The 26,093-nt window shown below is 41.0% G+C and overlaps 1 protein-coding gene across 2 annotated transcripts in view; it reads right to left on the reverse strand.

Annotated features, from left to right (window-relative positions):
- MCM3AP (minichromosome maintenance complex component 3 associated protein) overlaps window positions 1–26,093 on the reverse strand; it is a 49,083-nt gene that overhangs the window by 19,780 nt on the left and 3,210 nt on the right. For both annotated transcript variants that reach the window (XM_090045055.1, XM_090045053.1), the window contains exons 3-16: window positions 25,246–25,469; window positions 23,188–23,266; window positions 20,923–21,067; window positions 18,755–18,951; window positions 16,842–16,981; window positions 14,765–14,962; window positions 14,272–14,540; window positions 12,437–12,599; window positions 11,670–11,830; window positions 8,204–8,445; window positions 7,190–7,392; window positions 5,820–5,920; window positions 3,575–3,706; window positions 2,215–2,328 (exon numbers count right to left, since the gene is read on the reverse strand). In XM_090045055.1, coding sequence (XP_089901181.1) covers window positions 2,215–2,328; window positions 3,575–3,706; window positions 5,820–5,920; window positions 7,190–7,392; window positions 8,204–8,445; window positions 11,670–11,830; window positions 12,437–12,599; window positions 14,272–14,540; window positions 14,765–14,962; window positions 16,842–16,981; window positions 18,755–18,951; window positions 20,923–21,067; window positions 23,188–23,266; window positions 25,246–25,469 — 2,368 coding nt within the window. The remainder of the gene's footprint in view (window positions 1–2,214; window positions 2,329–3,574; window positions 3,707–5,819; window positions 5,921–7,189; window positions 7,393–8,203; window positions 8,446–11,669; window positions 11,831–12,436; window positions 12,600–14,271; window positions 14,541–14,764; window positions 14,963–16,841; window positions 16,982–18,754; window positions 18,952–20,922; window positions 21,068–23,187; window positions 23,267–25,245; window positions 25,470–26,093) is intronic.

Raw genomic sequence — 26,093 nt, forward strand, 5'->3', positions numbered from 1 at the left:
AAAATCCCCAGAAAGCAGTACATAGCTGTAAGAGCTGAATACAGCTAAAAATTATACATCTGCACTATAAATAATAAAAATAAGGCACTTAATTTTTAACCTTCTGAAAGCCACAAGATTTTTAAGAAATCTGTTAACCTACACAAAAGGAAAAACAGTACCGTGTTTTCTTGCACACAACACAGACCTTTCCCCCAAAAACTAGCAGCTGGAAATTGGAATGAGTTATTTTTTATATATATGGAATATCGTAAGAAGAGATTCTGATCCTTAAGGGTGAAACCAAAAGTAAAATATACAGTGATCCACAGGGAGCAGAAAAAATAACAGGTTCAGCTCCCCAGTTGATGATACACAGTCACTTACTGGGTTTCACTCTGGGTTCCAAAAACAAAGGTGTATATTCCAGTATGTGAGAGAATATGATATTCTAAGCACACACAGTAACTGTTGAAAGTCATTGCCTTATCATTCTGATCACAGGCTCCTGAGTGGAAGTCTATAGCAGAGGCCAAAACCTGCTGAGGACACAATACAGCTGGTGCTCACAAGTAGCGAACAGGTGGGCTGTGACCTGGGGGGCCCCATGTGGAAGTGGAGTAGACTCAGTCCTTAGAAAAGTACAGGTGCAGTCTCACATGTGGCCAGGATCCCATGAGACTAAGCAAAGGGATCAGAAGTAAAACTCTCCATGAACTGTGACAGTTCCTTATTAAATGGAGGGATTATTGTTAGTGGATATGAGATGTTGCCAGTTTTCTACTAGCTGAACATGCTCCCTTGTCTGTTCTGAAACCTGGCCAGCCCATGCTTCCTTATCCCATCATTCTTTACTTTACTACTTCAGAGGTAATGACATAGATAAGTGGTGCTCAACCTGTTTGGCAAGTGGGCCAGATAGGCAGTGCCCAAGACATCCACAGGTTGAATCCAGCTGATGGACCCAATCCGGCATGGGGCAGTCAAGGCTGGGCGCCATCTGGCCATGCAGAGAGGGACAGGGAGCATCCCGGTTCCAACCTGGCTCTGTGGGAGGGAAGAAGGCGGCTCGGCCATGGCCTCAACCCATGCCCACAGGAAAAGGGGGCTTGACCCAACCCCATGAAGAAGTGGGGGAGGGGAAGGGAGCCGGCTCCAACCTGGATCTACGGGAGAAGGGAGATGTGGCCCAGCCCTGTCCAGCCCAGGGAGGAGGGATATGGCCCAGCCTCATCCAGCCGTATGTGTGGTAGGAGGGGGGATGACCTGGGTTTGTGGTGCTCAGGTTTGGGGAATTAGGTAGTGAGGGGAAGAACATCTGTATTTATTGCCATCACTCCCCTGCCACCAAATTTTCCAATCCCTGGGGAGCCCTGTGGGCTGGATACCCATGGCTTCTGGGCCACATTTGGCCTGCGGGCCAGAGATTGATCACAGAGTATAGATCATAAAGTAATAGACCAGAAAGATGAATGCAGTTACAGCCTGGAGGTGTACGAACTTCCTCTACATTCACTTTGAGGTTTTTATTGAGCAATCCTAAGGGTAAATGAAGCCCAAAACAGCAATGTTCCTTCAGGAGCTATTCCATCTAGAAAGTTGGGTTCAGTGTAGCAGGACTAAGTGGTAAGTTTGTGGAGATCTCTTGCCCCTGTAGACTTGGGAGACTCATATCCCCCCTGGATTTATGATATTGGGAGGCATCTCTTCCAACTCCATGAATACCCATTTTGAAAAAAGGAAGTCTGCCTTCAAGACCTGATATCCCAACCTATCCATTTGTAGCTTGACTGTTAGTCATATTTTTATTTCCCACCCCACCAGCAACAACTACTGTAAAAGAGGGAAATCCTGAATACACGTTCCTGATATTTCTTAGGTAAAGAATAGCTCTTCCCTGACCCACGAGACCATGGCTTTTTGATGTACCTCTATGAAGTCATAAAAAGGAACAAATCTGTGTTTTCCTTTGTAGGTTATTTTTTATATAGAAACACGCAGTAAAATTTTTTTTGCCTTTTGAATAAGAATGTACCGTGAAAGGGAATAAGGCATTTTTTAAAGTTAACTGAATTTCTATTACAATCGTCCTGTACATTTCGCACTGTATGTAAAGGAAAGATTAGCAAGATCTCCATCATTATTTGCCAAATTCTCACCTTCTCAGAAAAGTATTTTGCCCTACAGGTGCTGTTATGTTTTGAACTATACATTGCTAATGTTCATTCCACTTACTTTAGTTCACTGGCTGAAGTCTCCTGAACACTTTCTTTTACTACTTCTTCTGTCAGCTCTATACTCAGGGACTGGCTCAACTGTTTTATTAATTGTTCTCTTTCTTGCTTCCGTCTAAAGGATAGAAAGTATGACATACAATAGTCAGCAGAGTTATAAATCACTGCATAACACATGCATGCAATGTTAACACCACTGATGATTTTTCTTTATTAACATTAAACCCCACATCAAACTCACTTATATTTCTCAAAGAAACAGAAGTTGCAGTTTTGCTGTATAACCAGCTTTGCAGGGAACCTAGTTACTTGAGACTCCTCAGCAATAAAAACCAACTGTATCTTGCTTTGAAAATGGGAATATCTATTATGTGAAACAAAACCATTAAAAGATAACTACTGAGACAAAGTCAACACAGGTGACAGACATCATTAGTATACTTGGAAATTACCCTGGCCTGCATTTTTCTGGAGAAGGTTACAGGGAGAAGAGGATGTGCAAGATGTATAGATACAGACTTATAAAATCTCTGCTGTTTTTGTTAGTAGTGTAGATATTTATCTATTTCTATGATAACTATCAAGCTATCTTGCTACACCAGGGGCAAAGAGTTAGCTCAGTTTTGGAAGATTTCACACATCTCATGAAAGTTGCACAATGTCTTAAAGATGCTGGTTCATAATGGACCATACTACAAATTTATTCTTGGAAGTCTGGCTTCATTCCCCTGGTGAAATGCACACATCATATGAGATTAGGTTCTGAGGATTCAGGACAAAGGGACTTTGAAGTAAATAAAAAAGAGCCTGCAAACTCCAGGGGAGAGATTGATGAAAAGAGGAAGAAGTAGCAGGAGGTTCAGTTTTCTTCACCCTAGTCCAATGCTGGGTGGTTCCAGGGAAAGTATAACCTACTTGCAAGGATTGCTAAGATTTAGCTAGGTCAGTCCATGTATAGGCTTTCTGTTGTTTTAACTCCTTTCTTCTCTGTCAGTTATGTTCTGCTGGAAAAAGACTTTGTTATTAATAAACAGTCACTGCACTTTCATGGTTGTTGGAAGTCCCAAAGACATTTCTATAGCAGGGATTCAAAACCCAGTTGGGCCTGCTGAGGGCAGGCAGCTGGTGATCAAGGTTCGATCTCAGGTCCCAGTTTAAGAGTGCAGCAAACTGTGGGATTCCATTCTGAGAGAAGGATAGGCACAAGGCCCTTTGACAGATGATAATTTCATGTTGTTATGGGGGGGGGGCAGGTTTCACACCAGTAACCTTTACAGCTATCCAAGCCCCTCAAATTTGCACTACCTGATCTAACAACATTTACAAGGCATAGGAGACAAAAGAAATATCAAGAGACTCACCTCTCTTCCTCCACTCTGCGCTTTTCCTCTTGGACTCGTTCCCTTTCCGCACTGAATACATCTGTTGCCACTTGCCTAAGAACCTCCATTGTCACTTCAGTTACAAGTTCCTCTATGGCAGCATCAGAGGCACTACATGAAAAACAGTAGTTCTCTTTGACCAAAAATTCTGGTTTGCACAATCTCTAAATGAAAGGCACAGAGTTTTTGTGCTGTTCTATAATGATATCCTCTAGTTCAGACCCATTTTTGTTCCTTAAAACTTACATAAATCAAACTTGTGAATATTCTGCTTTGATAGTACAGAGTAGTCATCACCTGGGAGGAAGAATGAGCAAGTCTGGACCCTTTTGAGGCAGACTTTATTTTAGACATTCCTTAATTAGTCTGTAGTTTTAGAGTACTTAAATAATTATCTTTTAAACAGTGACACTCAACCTCACAAAACTCATAGAACCCAGTCAGCTCTCAGATCAAATTTCTTGGTGCTCACTGAATTTACTTGTAGCAACTTCCAATCCTGCAATAAAAAGGACGAGAAGAACTAAAGACTATTGGATTGCTTGTAATAAGAAAATCACTTATGGTTTTAAAAAAAAAAAAAAAAAAGTCTTTATCACCCTTAGCAAAAATGCACCTTTGAGGCTGAATGTTACTTTTAAAAGTTGATTATTCTAAGTATTCTGAAACTACAGTCACTCAGGAATGTCTAAAATATACCATGACTTGAAATATACTGAAGAAGATCCTAACTTGAGGAGACATGAACAAGGACTGCATAAGATACAACCCTCTAAAAAAAACTTAAGGGCATTTATACACATACCTTTGTCTGCTCCAACATGCCAGAAATCCAGTGCATCGGAGCAAACTTGATTAATCAAGTCTGCTTTGCATACAAGCTGCTGTGCACTGTGCTGTGTCGCGTGCAGTTGTATAAGTGGCGAAAGGCACGTCAGCGTACAGAAACCAGCAGTGGTATGCTTTTGAACTAGCACACCTTCCATGTATTTTAGCTTGAAAGTGTGCTGCCACCATTTTCTCAGCACTGATAGGCATTTTGCCATTTATACAAATGTATAGGTCACGGTGCCAGGTAGAACATGTGTACAAATGCCTTAAGTTAACAAAAATCATCTGCTTCTTCCAATACTCCTTCAATCAGTAGCTAGGGCTCAAATGGTTACTCTGATCCTCCCAAACTGACTTTACCTAGTGCAACACCATTGCTGTTTTGGAGAAACAATATTAAGAAGTATTATTGAGCAAACCGGTAACTATACTAACATGGATTAACCCAAACAGGCAAAACAAAGAGTACAATAAACGAATGGAACAAGTTAGCACTCTGCTGCAAGCAGGGGGTCTGCAGGAAGTCTGGTATCAACATGAGTGGGGTCAAGGTGGCATGTTATGAATGCAGAATATGAACTATACCTATGCACTGCAAATTCAAGACTTACTTTTGGTGTTTTAAGAATGAGTATTGTATACGCTCCTTGCCTTTGTGCCTACATTTCGCAGGGCCCCCCTTTGGAAGTTTTGCCCTCAGATCAGAATTTTTGGTAGAAGACTATTTAGAGACATAAAATCCACATGCAGACTCCAATTTTACTTTAGAAGGATTGTTTAGGAAATTAGCATTAAACAAATGAAAGCTGGAAGGTTCTAGTAAGCAACTGAGATCATATTCTAGAAATGAGATCTAGTAATCATTGCTCATGTTCTTTTTCTCCTTTTCTGAATAAAGAGTTGTTCCAATGGTAAATTACCCTCCGTGTTTAAAAAAAAAATAGGCACCTAATGTATAGTATGAATTTTTTCAGGTTTTAGGGGAACTGCCTGGGCACCAAAATTTCTGATCAATGGGCTGCCTTGGCTACATTTGATGTGGAGAGTCAACCTAAAAATCCTTTTCAGATCCATTACCTGATTTTTATGAAAACTAGTTTTACATTGCAGCCAATCAACTGAATTTTAAACCATCACAGTGCTTAGTCTGAAGGAATAAAAAAGATTTTATTAAATGTATAGACACACTGCATTTCAGGAGAGGAAGCATTAATTTAAATGCAGTGAAGGAACCAAGCACAGGTACCATGACTCTGGATACTGCCCATCCAATCAATACCTTCCCCTCTCCAATACAAATGTATTAGCTATCACTGTTTTTAGATTAGTCTTGATATAAAATAGCATTCAGATGATGAAAAGCCCCTGTGACATCAGTAAGAACTGCCTTTACCACATTGCTGCAGTCACATAAGCCAGTCCTGCTTTGCCAATTTCTTTACATTCTCCTCTGAGGACATCATGCACAAGGTTCTCCATCACTTCCGCTATTTCCTAAAATGCATAGAAAGAAGAATTCAGAGTGAATATTCAATAGTGAAACAGAATAGCACCAGCTTTAAGCCCACTGGTGATAAATAAGGTAGCTGAAATGGAGGAAGAATCCTAAGAACTGGTGAATTTAGAGTTCATAAAAAAAAAAACTCTCATCTTTTTACTTACAAATTAAGCAAACTCAATCCAGAAGTTGAAACTACAGCATGAAAACCCACTACGCCTTTTTTTTAGTTGCTTTTAAATATCAATGGCTGTGAAAAACACTAAATACATCAAGAAATACTCCTGAGAGTTGGACTGTAAGCGTTACATCTCCCTAATTAAGGTGATGACGAATCAATACTGCAAGTTAGTTTGCTCTAGCTGGGATTGAGCGGGTTGCCTGTTAACCGGTTTGCAAGATTGGCCATGGTCCCACATTTAAGGACAGCTCAAACACCAGCCTACAAAATACACCTTCCTGAAGTAGCTCCATGACTGCACAGCAGCTGCTGCCTGTTATTCAGTCCCTACCCTCCTTGTTCTTGCTTCTGGCTTTAGATCCTTAGATTGAATGCCAACCCCTGACTTTTGGCTACTGACCTCTGCTTAGTTTTGTCTTTGGCTTCTCCCTCTCAGATTGTGCCCTAGTCTTAGCCCAACTCCTGACCCAAGGCTAGTATCTCACTTTCTGTCTTTGGCTCTAATCCCAAGCTATACTTTTTTTCAGGAGCACCCATGTCATGGTCCTAATAGGACAAACAAACTGGTTCCCATTTCCAGCCTCAACCACTGGATAGAACTACCTCAGTCTCTGTCCTGAAGGCAATTGTTCAAGTACTGAATCATTAATGAACAGTGTCATTAATAAGGTGGGGTCATTGTTTTCTGCTCCCTAATGACTCTTCCTTAGGCATTCCCAATTAAGTGCTAAACCTTGCTTGGCCTACAAGATTTGGTAAGAAACAGCAGTAGGTAACATTGTCAGCATGGTTATCAGACATTAAGCTGCCCTTAACAGTTGAAGTCAATTCCCAGGCACCATAATGAAGATGTCCCTTAGTTTCTCAGGTTTATGGAAGTTCAGAATAACAATTATTATATACCCCAAACTCTGAAGCACCAAATTTCTCCTCTGACCTTTATCATGTGAAATACAGGAATTCCTAAGCACCACCCAAAAAAGGTCTATTCAAGTGTCAACAATATGTGGCAGAAAGGCATCTCAAATCAAAATTCAATAGACATTTCCTGAGGTGGTGCATCTTAGGAACAAAAGCCCCTTACCGTGTCTGTGTATACAGGCTGCAGTTTTGGAGCAGCAAGTTCAGGCTGCACAATAGGCTGGAAAGGGGACTGTGCAGAGGGAGGCAATGGTGCAGGAGGACGAGATAACAGTGATGGCAAAGGCTGACATGGAGGCTGGACTCGGATAATTGCCACTTCAGACTCCAAACCTTTTTCTTCTGCTCTTCCTTCTACAGCAGAAACTAAAAAGACAAGATCCATCCATTAGAAAAGTTTAAGAATATATCATGTTTGTATACTGTTTGTCTGAGGCAACAGAAGCATTAACTCAGTAGTCTGAAAAAAGTAACTACAACAGAAATGAACAAATACAGCACAATCTGTTATAAGAAACCCCCAGGGGAATAAGAGAAAAGTTCATTGAAAGAGGGTGTGGTGCCAAGTTAGCTGATTTGCTAAATCATCATAATGAAAACATTGTTAAAAGTGGGAGTTCGTTATAAACAAAATTTGTTCTGTAACTGATAGCACTGATTAAACAAATCAGGTCTTCTTTTTTGTTCTCAACTTGTCTGCAAGTAATTCATTGCTCACTTAACACATTTTTAATTTATAGATCCCCTGTAAGAATTCTGCTGAAGCATTCAAGATCCAAGGTTCTAGATGAGTTCAATGGTTTGACTGAGCACACAGTATGGTTTCTACTTCCTGACTCACTAAGCCCAACTGTTTAGAATCAGGTTTCCACTGAAAATACCTATACTGGTAAATCCAAAATTTGATTTCTCTGAGTATATTTTCTGTTTTAGTGAATATTCCTTCCCAAAAGTTTGCTTGTCTGACTATATCTTAAACACAAATACCAAAAAGGGCATGAATATATCTGAAGAAAATTCTTCATTTTTAGTATTTATATAAAATTCACCTAGCTTCAACCCAGGTAAACTGAGGAAAAAGTTTTCATAGGAAAGAAAACCAACCTTGCCGTGAAATGCTGTACCATGACATTTTTTGAACAGTAAAACATTAGCAGGGTCCAACTGTTGCTCTCACCTTTCATATCTATACTGGCTTTCTGACTGCTGCCTGCTGACTCCACAGTAGTAGTCCCGCCAGTGTATTTGTTCTGTCCATTGAAGCTACATATAGGTATGTGGTGAACTACTGGGGGTAGTGGCCCTCCATGTACAATTTCTCCAACTGACACAGTTAGCTTCTGCTTTATAAACAGTGACTTCCTTGGTTTGGGCAATACTTCAGGCTCCAGGAAAGCTGAGCGATTCAGTTCCACGTATCTAGTGAAAAAGAAAACAGAACAGACAAATATCATCATAGCCTGCACAAATCCAGTAGGACAGAAAGGATGCAAAATACTCAAGCCTCTTATTACTGCACTCTTATTTCCAGCCATCTCATTTTATAATGAACTAGAAAAAAAAACACTGGGTACATCTACATGTGTACAGTTACTGCGCAGTAACCTAAAAATTACTACTCGGCATGGGCAGTATTCTCTGCTGCCAGAACCGTGGCTCCAGCATCTGCAGCCACATACACCACGGCATCCGGCCACAGCCCACTTTCCTCAAAGAAGATGTAGGAACACTGGGAAGAGATTAAAGCAGAGGCCAGGGCTGTCCAGGGTGCTGACCAAGGCAGGCTCTCACAGTCACCCAGCAAGCTGTGTTACAGTGCCTTAAGGCATTACCAGCTACATGTGTAGACGCCAACCTAAAACCATGTACTGCGCAGTAAGTTACGTGCAGTAAATGCAAGTGTGGACATGCCCACTGTGTATACTTACTGAGCATTAATTCAACAAAACCAGGTCACAGAATGGATACACACGTTTTGAGTCAGCAACCCACCATTCAAGTTTACACAAAGTGTTTTGAAAAATCCCCCATGAAATGTACCTTGGTTTTAGGTACATTTTTAATGATAAACATACAATGTTTCCTGGGTAGTGCAGAATTTTGTCACAAGAACTGGGTAGTTATTTCATTTAGACTTGGAACTCCCCTTCAGCTTATCTGGTTGAGTTTTAGGTAATCCTTTTATAACCAACACTGGTTACCATGTGACAAAGTCTGCCCTGTTTTCTCTAACCTGAGTGGAAGAAATGCATCCTCCAGCTCCTTGTGCATCTTGTCTGTTACTGTGGAATTCTTTATAAGGCAGCAATGATGCTACTGGATATTTAAAATAAGTTCTCCAGTGTAATTTACAGAACACTAGCAAGGATGCAGTGTACAAGGTTCAGTGCAGTTAGAAATGTTGGGTTACCACAACTGTTCTTCTTGGCCACAATTTCAGTTTTTGGATAGACCCAGAGTGGTGATGGAAAGAGCTCTGAAACAACTGCTCTCCACTTCAGAGACCGTGTAAGTTGAACTGCCCTTTTCTGGAAGCCTCATACATATTTATGCTGATTTATTTTACTGTTAACTCTATCTGCTTCAGGCAAGGATTTCTTAGGGTGACATCTTTTACTGGACCAACTTCATAGTTGAGATAAAGTTAGACAAGCTTTCAAATACAAGACAATGTTCAAATGATGAATGTCTTGCATTTAAAAGTTTGTCTGGCTTTATACCAACTATGCAGGTGGTTCAATAAAAGGTATCACCCTAAGAAATCCTTGCCATAATTCCTGGAACAACATGGCTACATCATCACTCTAACATTTCCTTTATCTGCTGGACATTTTCTAACACACAGCTTTCTGGATACAACTCCCATTGTACTTGAAATTTGGTTGTCATCCCAATCATTTATTTAGCAAATACAAATCTGCAAAGGAAAGCAATAGCCTTCTCATTAACTGAATTCAAACTTATTAATCCAGCTCTTAGTTTGTAGAGGGGACACTCCTTGGTGATGTGTGGCACTGTCTGCATCTCTCCACAAATGCATGCTGGATTAGCATTAAGACCCCAGTGGTGAAGGTTGGCTGCACGGGGCCTTCGTCTGATCTGAACCTGTTTAGCAGGTTACCATGGCAGCTGAAAGACAGCAGATTGACATGTGGGGTTTGTCACAAGGAACTTGTCTGTGACTTCCTGCAATTCCCATTCCTTGATCCAGAGGGCTACTGCAAACAGATCCTGGTCAGGGAGGCTGCTCCATAAGGGACATAGTGAAGGAAGGTGGGTCTTGGGTGGATTAAACAGACCGTTGTAGAGTAGTAAGTAAGGTGTATCACAAATGGTTACAATGAACTTTCAGTTCATCAGACGATGGATGTGTGGGGGAGTGATATTTGCAAGGACAGGAAGTCAGGGGAGGGGAGCTGAGTGGTGGATTCCAGTTATGATACACTGCGTTCAGCTGACTGTCAACAAGATGCGTATGTGATGATCTTTGCCAGACAGATGTACAATATTCTGCTGCTGAGTATGATAGGGAAACAGCTGAAATCTGGAGTGCTGTGGCTGCAGCTCCCCACATTGATCCAGCAAGCTTGGCTAACATGTTGTTTCAGGATTTGACCTTTGCTGCTGTTTTCTTTAGATGTCCTCGCAAAGTCAGGGTTCTGTCTAAAGACACTCCCCAGTATGTTAGGGAGGGATCATGCTTTAGTCTCTGACCACCCATACAGATGTTAGGTTCTCTTTTTGGCATTGGCATTGTCGAGATGGAATACACTGAATAGTTTTGGCAGGACTAGGCATGAGCCAGCATGTGGAGCAGTAGTCTACCTGCTTTGTCACATCTTCATTCAGGGTCTACTCCAGAGTGCAGAAAGATGGAGCTTGAGTAGCACAGCAGATGTCACCAGCATAGATGAACTTGCAGAATGCAGTTGTTGGTATTTGATGTATAAGTTGAACAGGGCTGGAGCCAGCACTGAGCCCTGTGGGAGTCTGTTGGCCTGTCACCCTGATGATCAGTCTGCTAGTCACTGATATGCCAGTAACAAACAGCCCAAGAATATTTGGCACTATTTATTCAACAAGGCTGCATGTCTCCTCTGTTTCTCCTACCATCTCCTCTGTTTCAAAGTTATATGACAGGTCTCTCCAAAAGAAGTGTGTACAGAAGGCATTACAAGGAGAGATCCAGTAGTGCTCTTTGCATTTCCCTACCCTGACCATCACTCTGTATAACAGTGATGTCAGCAAAATACTGTAGTATTCACAGTATTTCCAGTGTGGCATTACTTCCTATCTGTTGTCGGTTTGCTTGAATCTCTCTCACCCGCCACTACAATCCTACTTCTAATGGCCCCCCCATGCTCCTCTCTCCCATCTCCATTCTCTCATTTCAGCACACTCAACCCTTTTATGCAATCCTACGTCATGCCTCTTAAGGCTCAGAATGATAAAAATATAGAAATAAAAACAAACTAAGCAAACAAGCTATGCGCTGTATTATTATAGTTATCGCTTTGCTTTTATGTCAGCTTCCAGCCATGGCACTTTGCATTTTTTCCCCTATTTTATAATTTTTTGGAGGTAGGTTTTTACAGCACCCAGAGTCATTAGGCACTAACAGAAATAGAATTTGTATTGCTCACCCATCAGACACATTCAGGCTATAATCATTTATGAAGTGTGTAGCTTCTTGGCAATCTTTGAACAGAAGCATACGAACCACACTATCCAGAGGAAAGACAGTAGATCGTTGAGGGCTCACTGTGTAGGCAAAGTTGAGAGACTTAAGTGCCTCTCTGCGAATCTGAGGGGGGAAAAAAGCCAAATAAATGTTAAGTTTGTAAAATGTGTTGGACACAGCTGTTCTTCAACCCTGGATGTTAAAGCAACAATATCAAAATGGAAATCTGAATTCTGAAAAACAATTCTATGTTAACACCACCTAATTAATCAAACAGAAATGATAGTTTAAATTCTCTTTTAACCTTTTACTGTTTCCTTTTTTTTTTTTTTTTTTAGCTTTCACTCCTCTTGGACATTAAATCAAGGCTGGTGTATCTTGAGTGTTTTCATTTGTATTTTTCAGTTACTGGACTTCCAACAGCAACCTGTGGATATTTCATGAAGCAAGTCTGAACTCCCTTTCCCTAGAATTACACAGTCCACTCTGAAAAACTAGTTTCTGTACCTTATGGGCTATAAAAACATAAAATTTGCTTTATAATTGTTATGCACATAGATTTTAATGTGGAAGAATGTTTCTTTGGTTATTTCCTTTCCTGATTTGATAGAGTTTACACAAATAATAACATTAAAGAAATGTTCACTAGGTTTGGTGTTTTTTAAAACAAAAACTCTCGCATTACATTATTAGATACCATTTTAGAAAATATTTACTTGCATTTCTTACCTGATTAAAGTAACAATGTAAGAGACAGGCATTCAGATATGAAGCTGCTCGTACCAGTCTGAAAAACCTTACGAAGTTGTTGCTATTTAATGCAGCAAAGGCTTGAACTGCAAACCTAACTTCAGGTGAGTTCCGAACAGAAGGATGAAATTGCTGTACTTCTCTGTTAAGACACGAAAAATAAATTCCTTACCTCAAAATTAATGATCACAGCTCAAAAGCAACTTGCACAAAACTCTTTGAAAATAGAAGCTTTCAGAAAACAGTAACATTACTGAAACTAAAATACAGGAAACCCTTGTTATTCGCGAACTCGGGATTCGCAGATTTGAATATTCGCGGTATGCTGCACCAATGGCACAGCTGTGCTCAAGGTGGGTTGGGGCACTGCACTGAGCTCCTGGCTCTGGCACTGCATGGGGTGGGGGAGGGCAGAGCCAGGAGGCAGGCAGAGAGCGAGCCAGTGGCGGTGGCAGCATCTGCTCCCCTAGAGGCAGCCACGGTGGCACTCGGAGAGTGTGTGGCACAGCAGGGGGAAGGGGTCAGTCCACAGGTGCTGCAGGGGAGCCCCACAAACAATGGGGGGGGGGACAGGGGGCAGCTGTGGGGTCTGATGGGGAGCCCCGTCAGTATTCACAGATTTTGCCATTCACAGGGATCTCCAGAACATATCCCCCACGAATGGCGAGGGTCCCCTGTATGCAAGTTTTAATTAAGAGTAATATCCATATCTTTTTTATTCTTACATAAATAGGTTAACTAGTGTCATCACAATAGTATTATTTATGCGCTTTCTGAAAAAAAAAAATACTCTTTGGGTCAAGTGCCATGCTCTTCTCAGCCTATGCCTGAGGAATTGGGTGCATTTTAAGTTACTTTCACATGGGATAAGCAACTGCTATACAAGCATATAAACTTTTTATGCATTTCACATGCATTTAAAATATGGTTCTATATATTTTAATAATCAGATATTCAAATTAAATATAAGGATTTGAATAAATGTGGCCAAACACAATTCATTGTGGTGGAGAGAGAAAAAAAATGAACTAAAATTTTCAGCTAACCAGTTCGGAAGTGGTAAAAAAAAAAAAATGTTTCTTGGGGTTTTTTAAAACAAGTATGTTTTCTTATTTTAAAGACTCATAGCAGGAAAAAAAACAGCTGCTTTTTGAAATTTGTCCCAAATATAGTCTTTAAGGAGAAGTAAAAAGACTCAGAAGGTTGGAAGGGAAAAAAAAAAGAAAACTTTTAAGCACTGAAAATTAAATTTCTGAGCACTTTTATCAAGTATCCTCACAGTAATAAAACCCCAAATCTTCTATGCCAACTTCTCTCTCCTATTCCATGCTATTACTTTAAAAAGGCACGTGCCTGATTTTATCTTTGCACAATTTACAGTGTGTGTTAATCAGAAGCAAACAGGAGGGGGAAAAATTGCAGGGTTCACAATTTAGGTTCTCTGCCATTTTTGCTGCATTCTCTCACATTCCAGAGTTCTAAGCTTACTTTTAAAAAAATTGTATTTTTCACTGACAATGCAGACATCAAATGTAATTCAGTATGAGGCTACTCTGTTCACACAGTTGCGTCAAAAACTGTTTCCACCAAGGATGGAAACTTTACCATTTGTCATTCCATCTGTCTCAATGGAAAAAAAAAAACATCCAAAAAACTATTATTAGACTGAAGAAGTGCAGTGGGGCCCAAGGAGAAGTGATCTAGTTCTAAACAGCAGACTGTTCTTTTAGATCATCATCATCGTCAATTAAGTCTATACTGTACAAGTGTTATACGAATGACCAGGTCAAGGGTGCAGAAAGTTGACAATTCACCTGAGAATATCCCCCTTGTTGAGATTCAGCAGGACATTGTACCCTCTGAACTCTGCTTCACTCTTGCAGTAAAACCCCTTGTTACCCAGGTCCTGATACATCTCCTTCAGGCTCTGCAGGCATTTAGTCAGATTCTCATTGTTGATCTTGGCATCAAAGGAGGACATAGGCTCCTCACACAGATGGTGTGCGCAATGGATGTGAAAGCGAGTGCATTTTTCAATCAAAGATACAGTAAGAGGGTCACAAAGATGCTGCTGGGTTATATCCTGGCCAGAGTAACAAAGAAAACCTTTAACAGCATTTCAAAACACAGCCAAAACAGCAAATCATCTCGAATTCCACTTAAACATTTCATGCTTTATATCTACAGCCATTCTAGCAGAAGATTTCTGTATCTACCAGTCTTCAACTTGTAGTGCCAGTGTTTTGTTTACTTTAAAGTTTTGCTGGCATTTTTTGCAGTCAAATAGTGTAAAGTTCCAGTGCTTACCTTTCTAATTCCACGTGTCCTATTCCATACAAAGTCATACCACTCCCGGTAATTTCCTTCTCCTTGGTCCATGATTTGTGTCACTAAATAGTCCATGGTCATACTCAACACCTCTGAAGGTCTCAGTTCATGAGGCAAAGGCTCCTCTTGGTCTGCTGAGGACCTGCTGTATTCCTTTATTGCTGATCTATGGTCTACCTGACAGAGGGAGAAGACAGAAATCAACAAAACAAACACTGCACCTAAAATCCTCAGTGTGAAGCTGACTGCCTTTTTTAACTTAATCATGGCCGAACATCTATGTCAGCATAGTTTAGGCTGCTGAAAATGAATTTGCCATTGTATGCATTTGTGGACAACCCTCGCTACACAGATTAGCATCCTTTTTGATTATTTGTCATTTTCACTTGACAGGGAAGCTGCAAACGCTGACCCCATTGTCTCTGTTTTAATATTGGACATTATATATTTATATTTTACTTATGTGATTATAAATATGTGTGTGTATACACACACACACACACACACACACACACACACACACAAGATATAATATACAGCATATTGCATGTAAATATATTTATGTATATATTAGGGCTGTCAATTAATCATAGTTAATGTGTGCAATAAACACATTCTTTTTTTAATGTTAATTGCATATGTGGTTTTGGAGCCGAGGCTCTGCTCTGCCTCCTCCAGGCCCCACAGTGGGGCAGTGGTGGTAGTGCAGAGGACTGCTGCCCCTGCCCCACTCCCTCCCTGCCATGGGGGCCTTGATCTGTACCTTCCCTCCCTTCCCCATCACAGACTTACTAGCACAGCAGTGTCTGCATGTGGTGTCTGCATCTGCATGCCTGCCCCTCACTCCCAAGTCGCAGCTGTCTCAGCCCTGCTGCTGCCCCTCACTCCTAACCCACAGTACCCCACACCCTTGTTTCAAACCCCACACACCCACCCCCCAACCATACAAAGTACCCGCACAATTTTGCGTCTGTAGATAATTTTGAGTTTTTAGATGTATTAAAATCGTGATTGTGACTTATTTTTTAATTGCGCAACTAACTGTGATAAATATTTTTAATTGTTTGGCAGCCCGTGTGTGCGCGTGCACGTGCGCGCACACACACAGTTTCCCTCATTTTATGGGGGTTCTGTATGTGTGAATTTGTTCTTATGCGATGACCCTTTTATACCAAAATTTGTTATATGCAAGGTAAATTTACTCTTATGCAATCTGTGTGGTAGAAACCTGCAGTCAACTACTTTGTGCGGTGCACTGCGGGAGTGACAAGCAGCAAAATATAGTCTCCTGTGCAGATCTATGCTCCTTGCTCGTTGTCTGCAACATGTGTTTCTGTGGTTGCCATCCTCATCATGCTAGTGCCCTGTGCTTGTGTGTACTGTCTACTGTTGAAGAGTACCGAAATTGTCTTGTACAAGTGGTAGAAATGGGTCTGGGGGTCACTACAGTCAAAGTCTTGGAACATATCCCTATTTGTTACATTCCCTTTATGCGAATTCAAGTTATGCACAGTTTTCCAGGAACGCATGTTCAGCATAAAAGGAGGGAAACCTGTATATGTGTATGTATGTATACACACACATGACTTTTGTTGGTTATCTTCATTGGGAAGCATCTATCTGACCACTCTAAAAACAATAACGGATCTACTATCACAAATCTCCTGTAAGGAAAAGAAGCTTATTCACATTTAATAAGGTCAAAAGCAGGACAGACAGATTAAGTGACTTGCCCAAAGTCACACAAGCAGTTTGTGGCAGACCTAGGAATAAACTTATGCCACAAACTGAAAACTGCCAACTTCCAAACCAACCCTCGCAAAGCAGCCAAAGGATCTAGCAGCATGAGAATTAGCAAGCTTATGTTGCATGCATTCTAAAACGTGGGATTCCCTTTGTAGGGCAATCCCAGTCCATATATAAATTCTGGGATCTTGGTCCCTACAATTTTTCACCAGAATTAAACCAGAGAAAGAAAGCACAGCACCAATGAGCCAATGACAACAATCAAACAAGTTAAATGAAAACAACTATGATCTTTACAGGAGCCGCATACCTTGTCAGATCCTGGAATCACTTCAAAAATACTGAGTTGGTTCCTCGTCTCCCTCATGTAGCGTTCTTTTTCAGGACACATATCTGGGCATGTGCCCACAATGGTTTTAGCTTTGCCTAGATCAGTCCGTTTTACTCGGGCTAAAAAAGTATTAAAAGAAAACAACTAGCAGGCATTCTGTCCTTTTGTTTCCAAACTAGCTACTGTATATGACTTTAGAAAAACAATAAATCACATAAATCTAATCAAATTACAGCGTACCTTTAGGCATGCTATGTTTTTTGGTGCAAACCAACACCCCAAATATTATTATTCATATACAATGCAATCATTTTCCTGAAACTTTCAGTCTACAAAGGTAACGCTGGAGCCCCAATTTTTTTGCCTGAATGTGAATTTCTCAGCTTCAACAATACTGTATCTAGAAATGTACATAGCCTGGTAAGGCAGTGCGCACACACACGGCTACCTACTAGGGCTGTCGAATGATTAAAAAATTTGATCGCAATTAGTTGCACAATTAAAAAAATTAGTCACAATTAATCACAATTTTAATAACACAGCTAAAAACTTAAAATTATGCACAGAAAAACTGGAAGTTACGCAAAATTATGCAGGTACTATTGTATGGTTGGGGATTGGATGCGGGGGGCAATTTGTGAAAGTGTTGGGAGTTGTGGCGGTGTGTTTGGGGTCTGGAGCCCAGAAAGAGGGGTTCCCACATACCCTGGCAGGATGTGGGGTACTGTGGGTCAAGAGTGAGGGGCAGCAGCAAGGCTGGGGGGGCTGTGGCTTGGGAATGAGGGGCAGACAGAGACCACACAGCAGGTAAGTGTGTAGGCTGGGGAAGGGAGGTGGGAAAGGAAGGGGTAGGGGAGGGGTATAGAGGCCCCCACAGTAATGGAGGAACAGGGGCAGAGGCAGGAGCAGGGGTGAATGGGGCTGAGGCTAGGGCAGGTCATGGGATGGAGCTGTGGGCAGCTCATTCACGGGTGCAAGGCACTCTCACCGTTGTGTGCACACCCAGGCACATGCTCCCCAGATTTGTGCATGGGACAGAGGTGGACTGCTGCTGTGGGCTGGGGCTTTGCAGTCTACTGCTGTTGCCCTGGGAGTCATGCAATGCCATGCTGCTAGGTGCGCAGGGGATGTGGCGCAGCCCCTTGACGTGTGGCTCCGTCCCGTGACCTGCCTTGGCCCCAGAGCCCCATTCACCCAAGCCCTACTCCCTCCCTTCAATGCGGCGGTCTCAACCTGCCCCCCACCACGACTCTTCCCCTTCTCAGACTTGCCTGCTGGGTGCTGCTCCACATGCCGCCAAGCTGTGTTCCAGGCTGCCGACAGGCTGTAGCTGTGTGTCTGTCTGTGTGCGCCCCTCCCACACCTACTGCAGCCACCCAGAGCCTGTGCCTGGGCTGCCCTGTAATCCTCTGAGCTGCCAACACTGCCCCACAGGGTGGCTCATAGGCAACAGTGACAGCAGTGAATCAGAGCCCAGGAGCAAGCTCCAAAACCATGTGCATGATTAACACATTAAATACATTAATGTAAACAATGATTAACACGTTAAATCGCATGCATTAACCGGGACTAGTTGGACAGCCCTACAACCTATAATAAAAACATAAGAGTTTCTTAACCTAAAAGAGGTGAGGTCAGATAGGTGGAGAAGTGGGTTGAGGCACACTATCTAAAATCCTGGAGCAGTTGGATATTCCTGATACAATGATGGGCTGTGGAACAGTCATCCTCACGCTTCAGAACTGACATCATATAGAGCTGACTGGCAGTTGTTCATACCTCTCAGGACCAAAATATTCTCTTCCCTTATGCAGAAGTATCCTTCCTAATCTGAAGTAACTGAAATTAGAGTTGATCACCCTCATCTATGCATGTGTAATTAAAAGTGTTACCTTGCCGCATGATTTTATCCCGTTGGTCCAGAAGGCGATATTTTTCTTCAGAAGTCTCTGCTACTGATCCTATTAAGTTACTGACAGAAGACGCTGATGCTCCCAAACTCTCAGAGCTCTGTCCTTCAGACCCAGAATCAAATGGGTCTGCTTCAAATTGCAGTGACTTTATAAAAGTAGACTTCTTAGCTGGAGAACTAGAAATGAATGATTTTATGAATGACATACTATTGTACATGTATTACAGAGTAAAAGACAAAAAAGATACTAATTTGCCTGCCTTTCTGTTCTGTAGTACATCTCAGTTTCTATTGTTTAAAAGTATAATTTGATATGTCATGTTGTCAGCAAAAGTGGTATTACAATTGCACATTGCAGTTGACATTTTCAGAGCAACCTTGAGGATTTAATTAAATACAACTCCTATTAACACTAAATTAATTGCTTTTAATGAAAGCCACATGCCTGAATCCCCTAGATTGTGTTGATATGTTAACCTGCATTACTACTAAATCTATTTCACATCTTCAACTTACTAATTTGTACTTCCACTGAATATATTTTTCTCTTTATTATGCACAGTACAGGGGTTTGTGCCTTATTCTCATCATGGCCAACATTTTTGGAAGTAATACTGAAGTACTAGACTATTCGGCTCATTGCATCATTTGAAGCCTATTCAACCTAGGGTAGATGATTCTTCACAAATGGAATGCTACTTAGAAATGCAATTTAGTCCCATTTACTTGTGTGCACCATCATCCAAACCAGTAAAATAATTTGAAAGAATACAAAAGACTCCTTACATAAAATACTTTATAAAAAATGACTACCTGACAAGCGACATTTATAGAAGTTTATGATAGCATGTACTATGCATTTGCAGGGCAAGCTTCAAGTTTTAAAACATGGCTGGTTACAATATATCTGAAGCAAAATGAGCCATCACAATAATTAGCCACACAACAAGAGCAGCTAAAAGGATTTTGCTCAGAGAGCAAAACAGATTCGCCTCTGCAAAGACAATAAGCATAGCAAATTTCAGTTCAAAATCTGATCATTTCAGAAAACCAAGAACAAAGACCATAATTATTTGAAATCTAATGGGAACAACTAAGTCCATTAAAAGGGGGAAAAAAGGAAGAGCACTGCCTCTGCAGTCTCATAGCCAAACAGGTACCACTGTAAAAGACCTAGTATACAATTTGACAGTCATATTAAGAATAAGGACTTGTATACACAAACAACATTATTTTGACACTTGTAAGTGAAGTAGGAAAGTAAGTGAAATTGCTCATCTGCAACAGCTTCTTAAAAGGACATTTCTAGACTATGGTAAGAATCTCCTTTTTTTGCAATTTAGCTTAATCCATCAACTTCTAAAATGGAGCAGGCTAAATCACTAGACATTTCTTAATATGGAATAAAATTATTCATGTGTTGATGAACCTAAATAAATTAGCTTACTATCTAGAAAACACACTCCTTTTTAGACCTGGTGCTTAAGGGAAATTTACAGAACACACACAAGAGAAGGGCTTAGGGGAAAAAAATCATTAGTTTACTAGATACTAAGAACCAAGGACTTAAAAGACATTGATTTAATGATTTATTATAATCTACCCGATCTCCCAATAATCTCTCTGTACTCCACAGGTGATAAGGATCCTCTTAATGGTCTTGCTCTTTCACTTTTTGGGTTATCCTCTCTAGTGCATTTCTCCTGTCTGTTAAGTACCTAATAATGTCTCTTATATCCTGTTGTCATTTACACTGGAGTTTTACACAGGTCTGCTTTCTTCTCAGAAACCTGAGGAAGGGTACTTCATACCTGAAAGCCTGCCTATATCCCTCTCAACTATGCAGTTGATTTAGTAAAAGCTATCGCCCACAAAAATCTTACTAAGTCATGCAATAAGTAAGATTTCTTTCCACAGTTGTGCAGGAAATTATCTTTCCAACCTGTCATAAACTTCAAATTTTAACAAAGCCAGGAGATTCCTGAGAGAGAGAAATTCCAGCTAAGTTGAACAAAAGAGCACACAAACAATAACAACATTTTTCTGACTACTAGATACAAAATTATTATGGCTACTTCATACGCATGACAATAACAGGCATTCTTCCCAGAACAAGTATTGGCCAGAATCCTAGTCAAATGAACATACCTTTTACTTGGCAGGCTACTACTGGCAGAGGATCTTATTAAAGATTTGCGAAGAGGAGAATGTTGATAGCTCTGTTCTTCCTTGCTTTGTCTTCCTTCACCTTCATCTGCTTTTTCCTTGGGTGAAAACTCTCTCTTAGCAGGCCCTAAATGACATGCCAAGTGAGGTCAGATCTGTGTCAAATTTTACAACCAACATTTTAAAAGCTTTACTTCTGGACAAAGAATGTGTTCTAACTTCTTTTAATTTTCTTCCCTGACCACCTGCATCTGTTTAGTGCTTACAAACTATTTTGCATTAGAAGGTATATCATGCAGCGGTCCAATTCCATAGTATATAGCTATCAAGCTGACTGTTCTGTTTCAGATTAAACACTATATTCCACACTATTATGTAATTAAACGCGAAATGAAAAAAATATTTATTTAGCAACACTTGTATTTATTTAGCCGATTGTGAGGAAGCATACAGCTTGACTGGATTCTCTGAATGCTGGATTTCATAAATATGAGGATATTCCATTTATCTGGAACTCGATATTTTCTGGGCATCTCTAAGGCATTTGGATAATTGAGTTTAATATTATTATTATATATGGAATGATTTATATAAAGTCAAACAGCTTCAACAGGGTAGATTAAGACTCTCAATAGATACCTGATAGGCCAGTGCTGCAGACACTCTTCTGAGTAGTGGGAGATCTAGTTCAAGTCTCCAGGGTAAATCAGGCACAGACAGGATTTGAACCTAAGCCTCCCACTGTCACATGAAAGTCTTCCAATCACTGGACCACCAGGCAGAAATGGTGAACCACCAACTACACTCTTTTTCTTCCTGTGTTTTTTGAATGGTGGGTAGGTCCCAAATAAATCTAGCCCTTCATTTCTAAAATCCTAAGATTTTATTTGGAAGCAGTATAAATGCTTAGAATGAAAATGTTTTATTTCAGGTCAAAGGAAATATTTCATTCAACTTCAATTAAATGTTTTGATTTGCCAAAAAATCTGTAACATTTTCATTCTGAATTGACCTGTTTCAATCTGACCAACAAATCTAAAATAAATTAATTGTACACTCTAATACAAGGGATATGTATGTCACAAGTGGCACAGGCAGCCTTTATGTGGCACGTGGTAGACAGGGCAGGGGAGAGATATCAGAGAGCCGTTTGGGGAGAGTTCCGTGGTAATTTATGGCATGGCATGCCTTCCAAAAAGGTTGGCCTCTACTGCTCTGGTATACATGTTCATTTGCACCATATATCCAAGTGATAATCTGTTTCTGCATACTTTAATATCAACTTGAAAGTGCAGTTCCAAAGGAAAAGTGAATATGGGAAGTATATTTTCAAGCCAGACCACTGTCTAAGGAGTAGTTTGTTACAAGTCATGCCTAAAAGACCTAAACTACTACCATATGTAACATGAATCCAAGACAAGGTTTCCCCTACCATTTAACTTGAAAAAAGCTTAACACTTTACAGCTGGTAAAACCAAATTCAAGATTCTACTTTAATTCCTAAGGCCAGAGAGGAGAGACCCAGAACACCCCAAAGACATCAAGCATCTCCTTCCAAAGACTGGCTGGAAGAAAACAAAGAGCCTTCTCACATCTCCTTTTCCTGATAAACAACATATGATGGCCTTAAAAAAAGCTAAGGTTTAGCACTCACTGAGCACATCTATACAGGACACTTAATGCACAGAAAACTAATTCTACTCCACCTTAGCAAGGTAGGCAAGGTCATGCTAATGCACTAACAATGTGCAGTAAATGTAGTCTAATACACAGTAGCATCACAAAAAGTTCATCTGCACTAATGCACAGTAGCACCAATTACACCAGATTAAGTTAGTATAGGTACTAAACTTAATGCACTGTAATTACGGTGCATTAATGAACATGTAGACGCACCCACTGACTGGAATAGTACAAATCAAACAGAACTGAAATATTTCAGAATCTTTATTCCAACAGCATGTTCATCTTCTCCTATTGTCTTACAAACTGCACAGATCATACACGTAACATAGCAAGGACCTATGTGATATAAGGCACAATGAGAGAAAGAAACAGAACCACTATGCATGATGAATTCTAAGACCAAACTAAGACCTTGCATTAAATGAGGCTCTGGGGCCAGGGCAGGTCATGGAATAGAGCCACAGGTCATGGAGCTGCACCACATCCCCTGCATGCCATTCCACTGAAATGAAGATAACTATGTACAACCTTTATACAGGGAAACACAGGAAAGAGACTTACCTGTTTTCTTCTTATGCCAAAATGTTACTATATCTTTATTAAATCCTTTTGCCTTCTTCCTAGCCATAACAGCAGATGCCTGAAAAATAGCAGGCAATACCAGAGTCAATTTGCATCCGAAAAATATACAGAGAAAACTATACAGCTTGCATGAAGATATAGGTTTGCTTATTTCAGAGAGGGTTCAGTTCTTGCCTTCCTAGTCATCATTTCATACCAAAATGCAGGATATGACAAGCAGGAAGCTGTAATAACAGACTCCCTTTATCAAGGATTGCCTTGTGGGGGGGAGGCTACATATGGCTGAAATCAGTTCTGCCTTGTTCAGTGCCATACCTTAGTGAGAACACTTGAGATTAAAAGCCTCATATTAACCATAGAGCAGATACAGTATTGTGTGTTGTCAGCACGGGCTTCTCTACACTAACTTATTAATATACCTCAATCCTGATCTATTGGAAGCACTGCTAATGATTAGTAGATAGACCACCTTGGAAGACTCAGTCTTTGGTATGTCATCTAAGGTGACATGAATGCTGCTTGCAGACATTAAAACAAAAACTGTGCTTTACTGGAAGCAGAAGCACATTACTTCAACCCAGTGCAGGAACATGCCAAGTTAAAATACAAGTTTCCCTCACTTTATGCAGGTTCTGTATATGCAAATTCATTTTTATGCAATGACCCTTTTTATACTCAAAATTCATTATATGCAAGGTAAATACACTCTTTTATTTAGGAGGAGAAAGGGCCAGAGAGTGTGGGAGGGGCAGATCAAGTCCCCAGCAGTGAGGAAGGGAGCAGGGCACAGACAAGAGCAGAGACTGGGGTGAGTGAGGCCTTGATCTGGCCCCCTGCTGATGGTGAACGAGGGAGCAGGGCTGCAGCAGGTGCTGCACAGCCAGGGCAGGATGCAGGGTGGTGGGTGCAGCTTCTACTGCTATGGGCTGGGGCCTGCACCAGGCTCTTCCTAGTAGGGGCTGGGCCAGGCTGTGTGCAAGACAAGCGGCAGTGGCGCTTGGGGGGGGGGGGGGGGGGGGCTGCAGCCACCCCAAAATTCACCATAGTGCTGCCCCTCCCCACCCCACCCACCCAGGGCCACCACTGCTCGCTCTGAGTGCAGTGTGGACCAATCTCCCGCCCAGAACGGCAGCCCATAGCAGCAGATGTGCCCCTGTCCCACGACCTGCCCCAGCCCCACTCCCTCCCTCACCACTGGCAGGGGAGCAGATCAAGGCCTCTCAACCCAATCCGTAGGGTCAGGCTCTTCCTAGTAGGGGGGCTGGGCTGCTCTGCACTCAGGGTAGATGGCAGTGGCACTGGGAGGGAGGTCCGGGGGGCGGTGAATCTTGGAACATATCCCTATCTGTTACCTTGTAAAGTGGGTTCCTTTTATGCAAACTGAAATTATGTGCAGTTTTTCAGGAACACTTCTACCACATAAAGTTAGGGAAACCTGTAATGCATGGGGGTTTTGGTTTTTTACTTCTGCAAGCACCCTTTATGTTAAATGTTGTGTCAATTTGGTGATATGAATGCACAGACTATTTCGTACTTAGGTAGGATGCTAAAACATTGGGTAGAGCAGAGCAAAGCAAAACCAAGCAGGGGTAGATAAAAACCAAGCAACTGTGCTTCTCTCAGTGTTCCTCAGTTCATCCTGTAACAGCTTCTTTTTCTGTTTTGGGGCTCTTATAACAAAATCTGCCAATACCACCTGGGCTTCTCAAGCAAGCAAATTCTCTATAATGTCTAAGTGATTACAAGGAGCTTGAGCATTCCCAACCCCTTACTTTGCAGTTAGATGAAGCAACTATATAGTTTTCAATGTCATATAGCCAACTGTTGAAGTTGCTGTAACAGAAAGAGCTTGAGTACATTACTAAATTTGTTTACATTCCTGTTGTAATCTCACGTTTCATGTTTCCAGATGTTGGTTGGTTGGGTAGAACAGATGCTAATAATTCTAATAAACTCTAAGACAGAGAACGCTTGTAAATATCTTAAACACATATATTTAGATACACAGAGAAACCTAGTCTTAAATATATTACTCACATGATCAAAAAAATGAATAATAGCTAGTTTTTTGTTGCGCCTGGTGAATATCCGCCGGACTTTTGCAATATGACCAAAATATTTCTCAAGAACATTTCTGTCATTAAGGAACTCAGGGACATTTTTCAATTGGATTGATGTGAGTTCGTTTGGTGATAAACCTCCGAGACTGTCTACACTATCGCTACTTCGATTTCGACGTGCAGGACTTCCAACAGCAGAATCTGAGATAAAATATTGAAAGATATTTGAAATTAGGCTCCAAATCAGATCCCAAATGAGCAGACAAAAGCACGACTCAGATGACAAGCCAAAAGATCACACCAAAAATGGTCCCAAAACATGCAGCAAGTGCTCCTTTTTGATCAAATAATGAAAAAGCTGCAACAGTGCAATTTTAAGTATAAGAATTTAAACAGACAAAGGAAATTCAAAGTTGAAGTTCCTGTGGCAATTTTAAAACCCCTTTAATATTACAAAGGGCAAAGTTGCACACTAGTCTAATTATTTATTTTACAAATATTTTTTAGCTCTGGGGAACAGTGTAAGTGGACTATATAATACACTTCAGCATCACAACAAATCTGCTATGAAGTGACACAAACATATGAAACTATGAGGCAGGAGGGGATAGGAAGACTGAATTACTGTACATGCATTCACAATTAGTCATCCCAAATTGTCCAGGAGAGTCCTAGATTTTGGGGGCACCCTGGTTGTTGGAGAAAATTGAATCAGAAGTCCCAGACTGGTGGGAACACACCTGCATAGATAGCTCTTGAGTCAGGAGCCAGGCACGTGTCGGTGTTTTTGCACCAATCCAGGACTTTTGCTTCAGTTTTCTCCAG

The sequence above is a fragment of the Crocodylus siamensis genome, chromosome 4 (genome assembly GCF_052110815.1).
Source record: "Crocodylus siamensis isolate JL-2025a chromosome 4, ASM5211081v1, whole genome shotgun sequence".
Classification (NCBI taxonomy): Eukaryota; Metazoa; Chordata; order Crocodylia; family Crocodylidae; genus Crocodylus; species Crocodylus siamensis.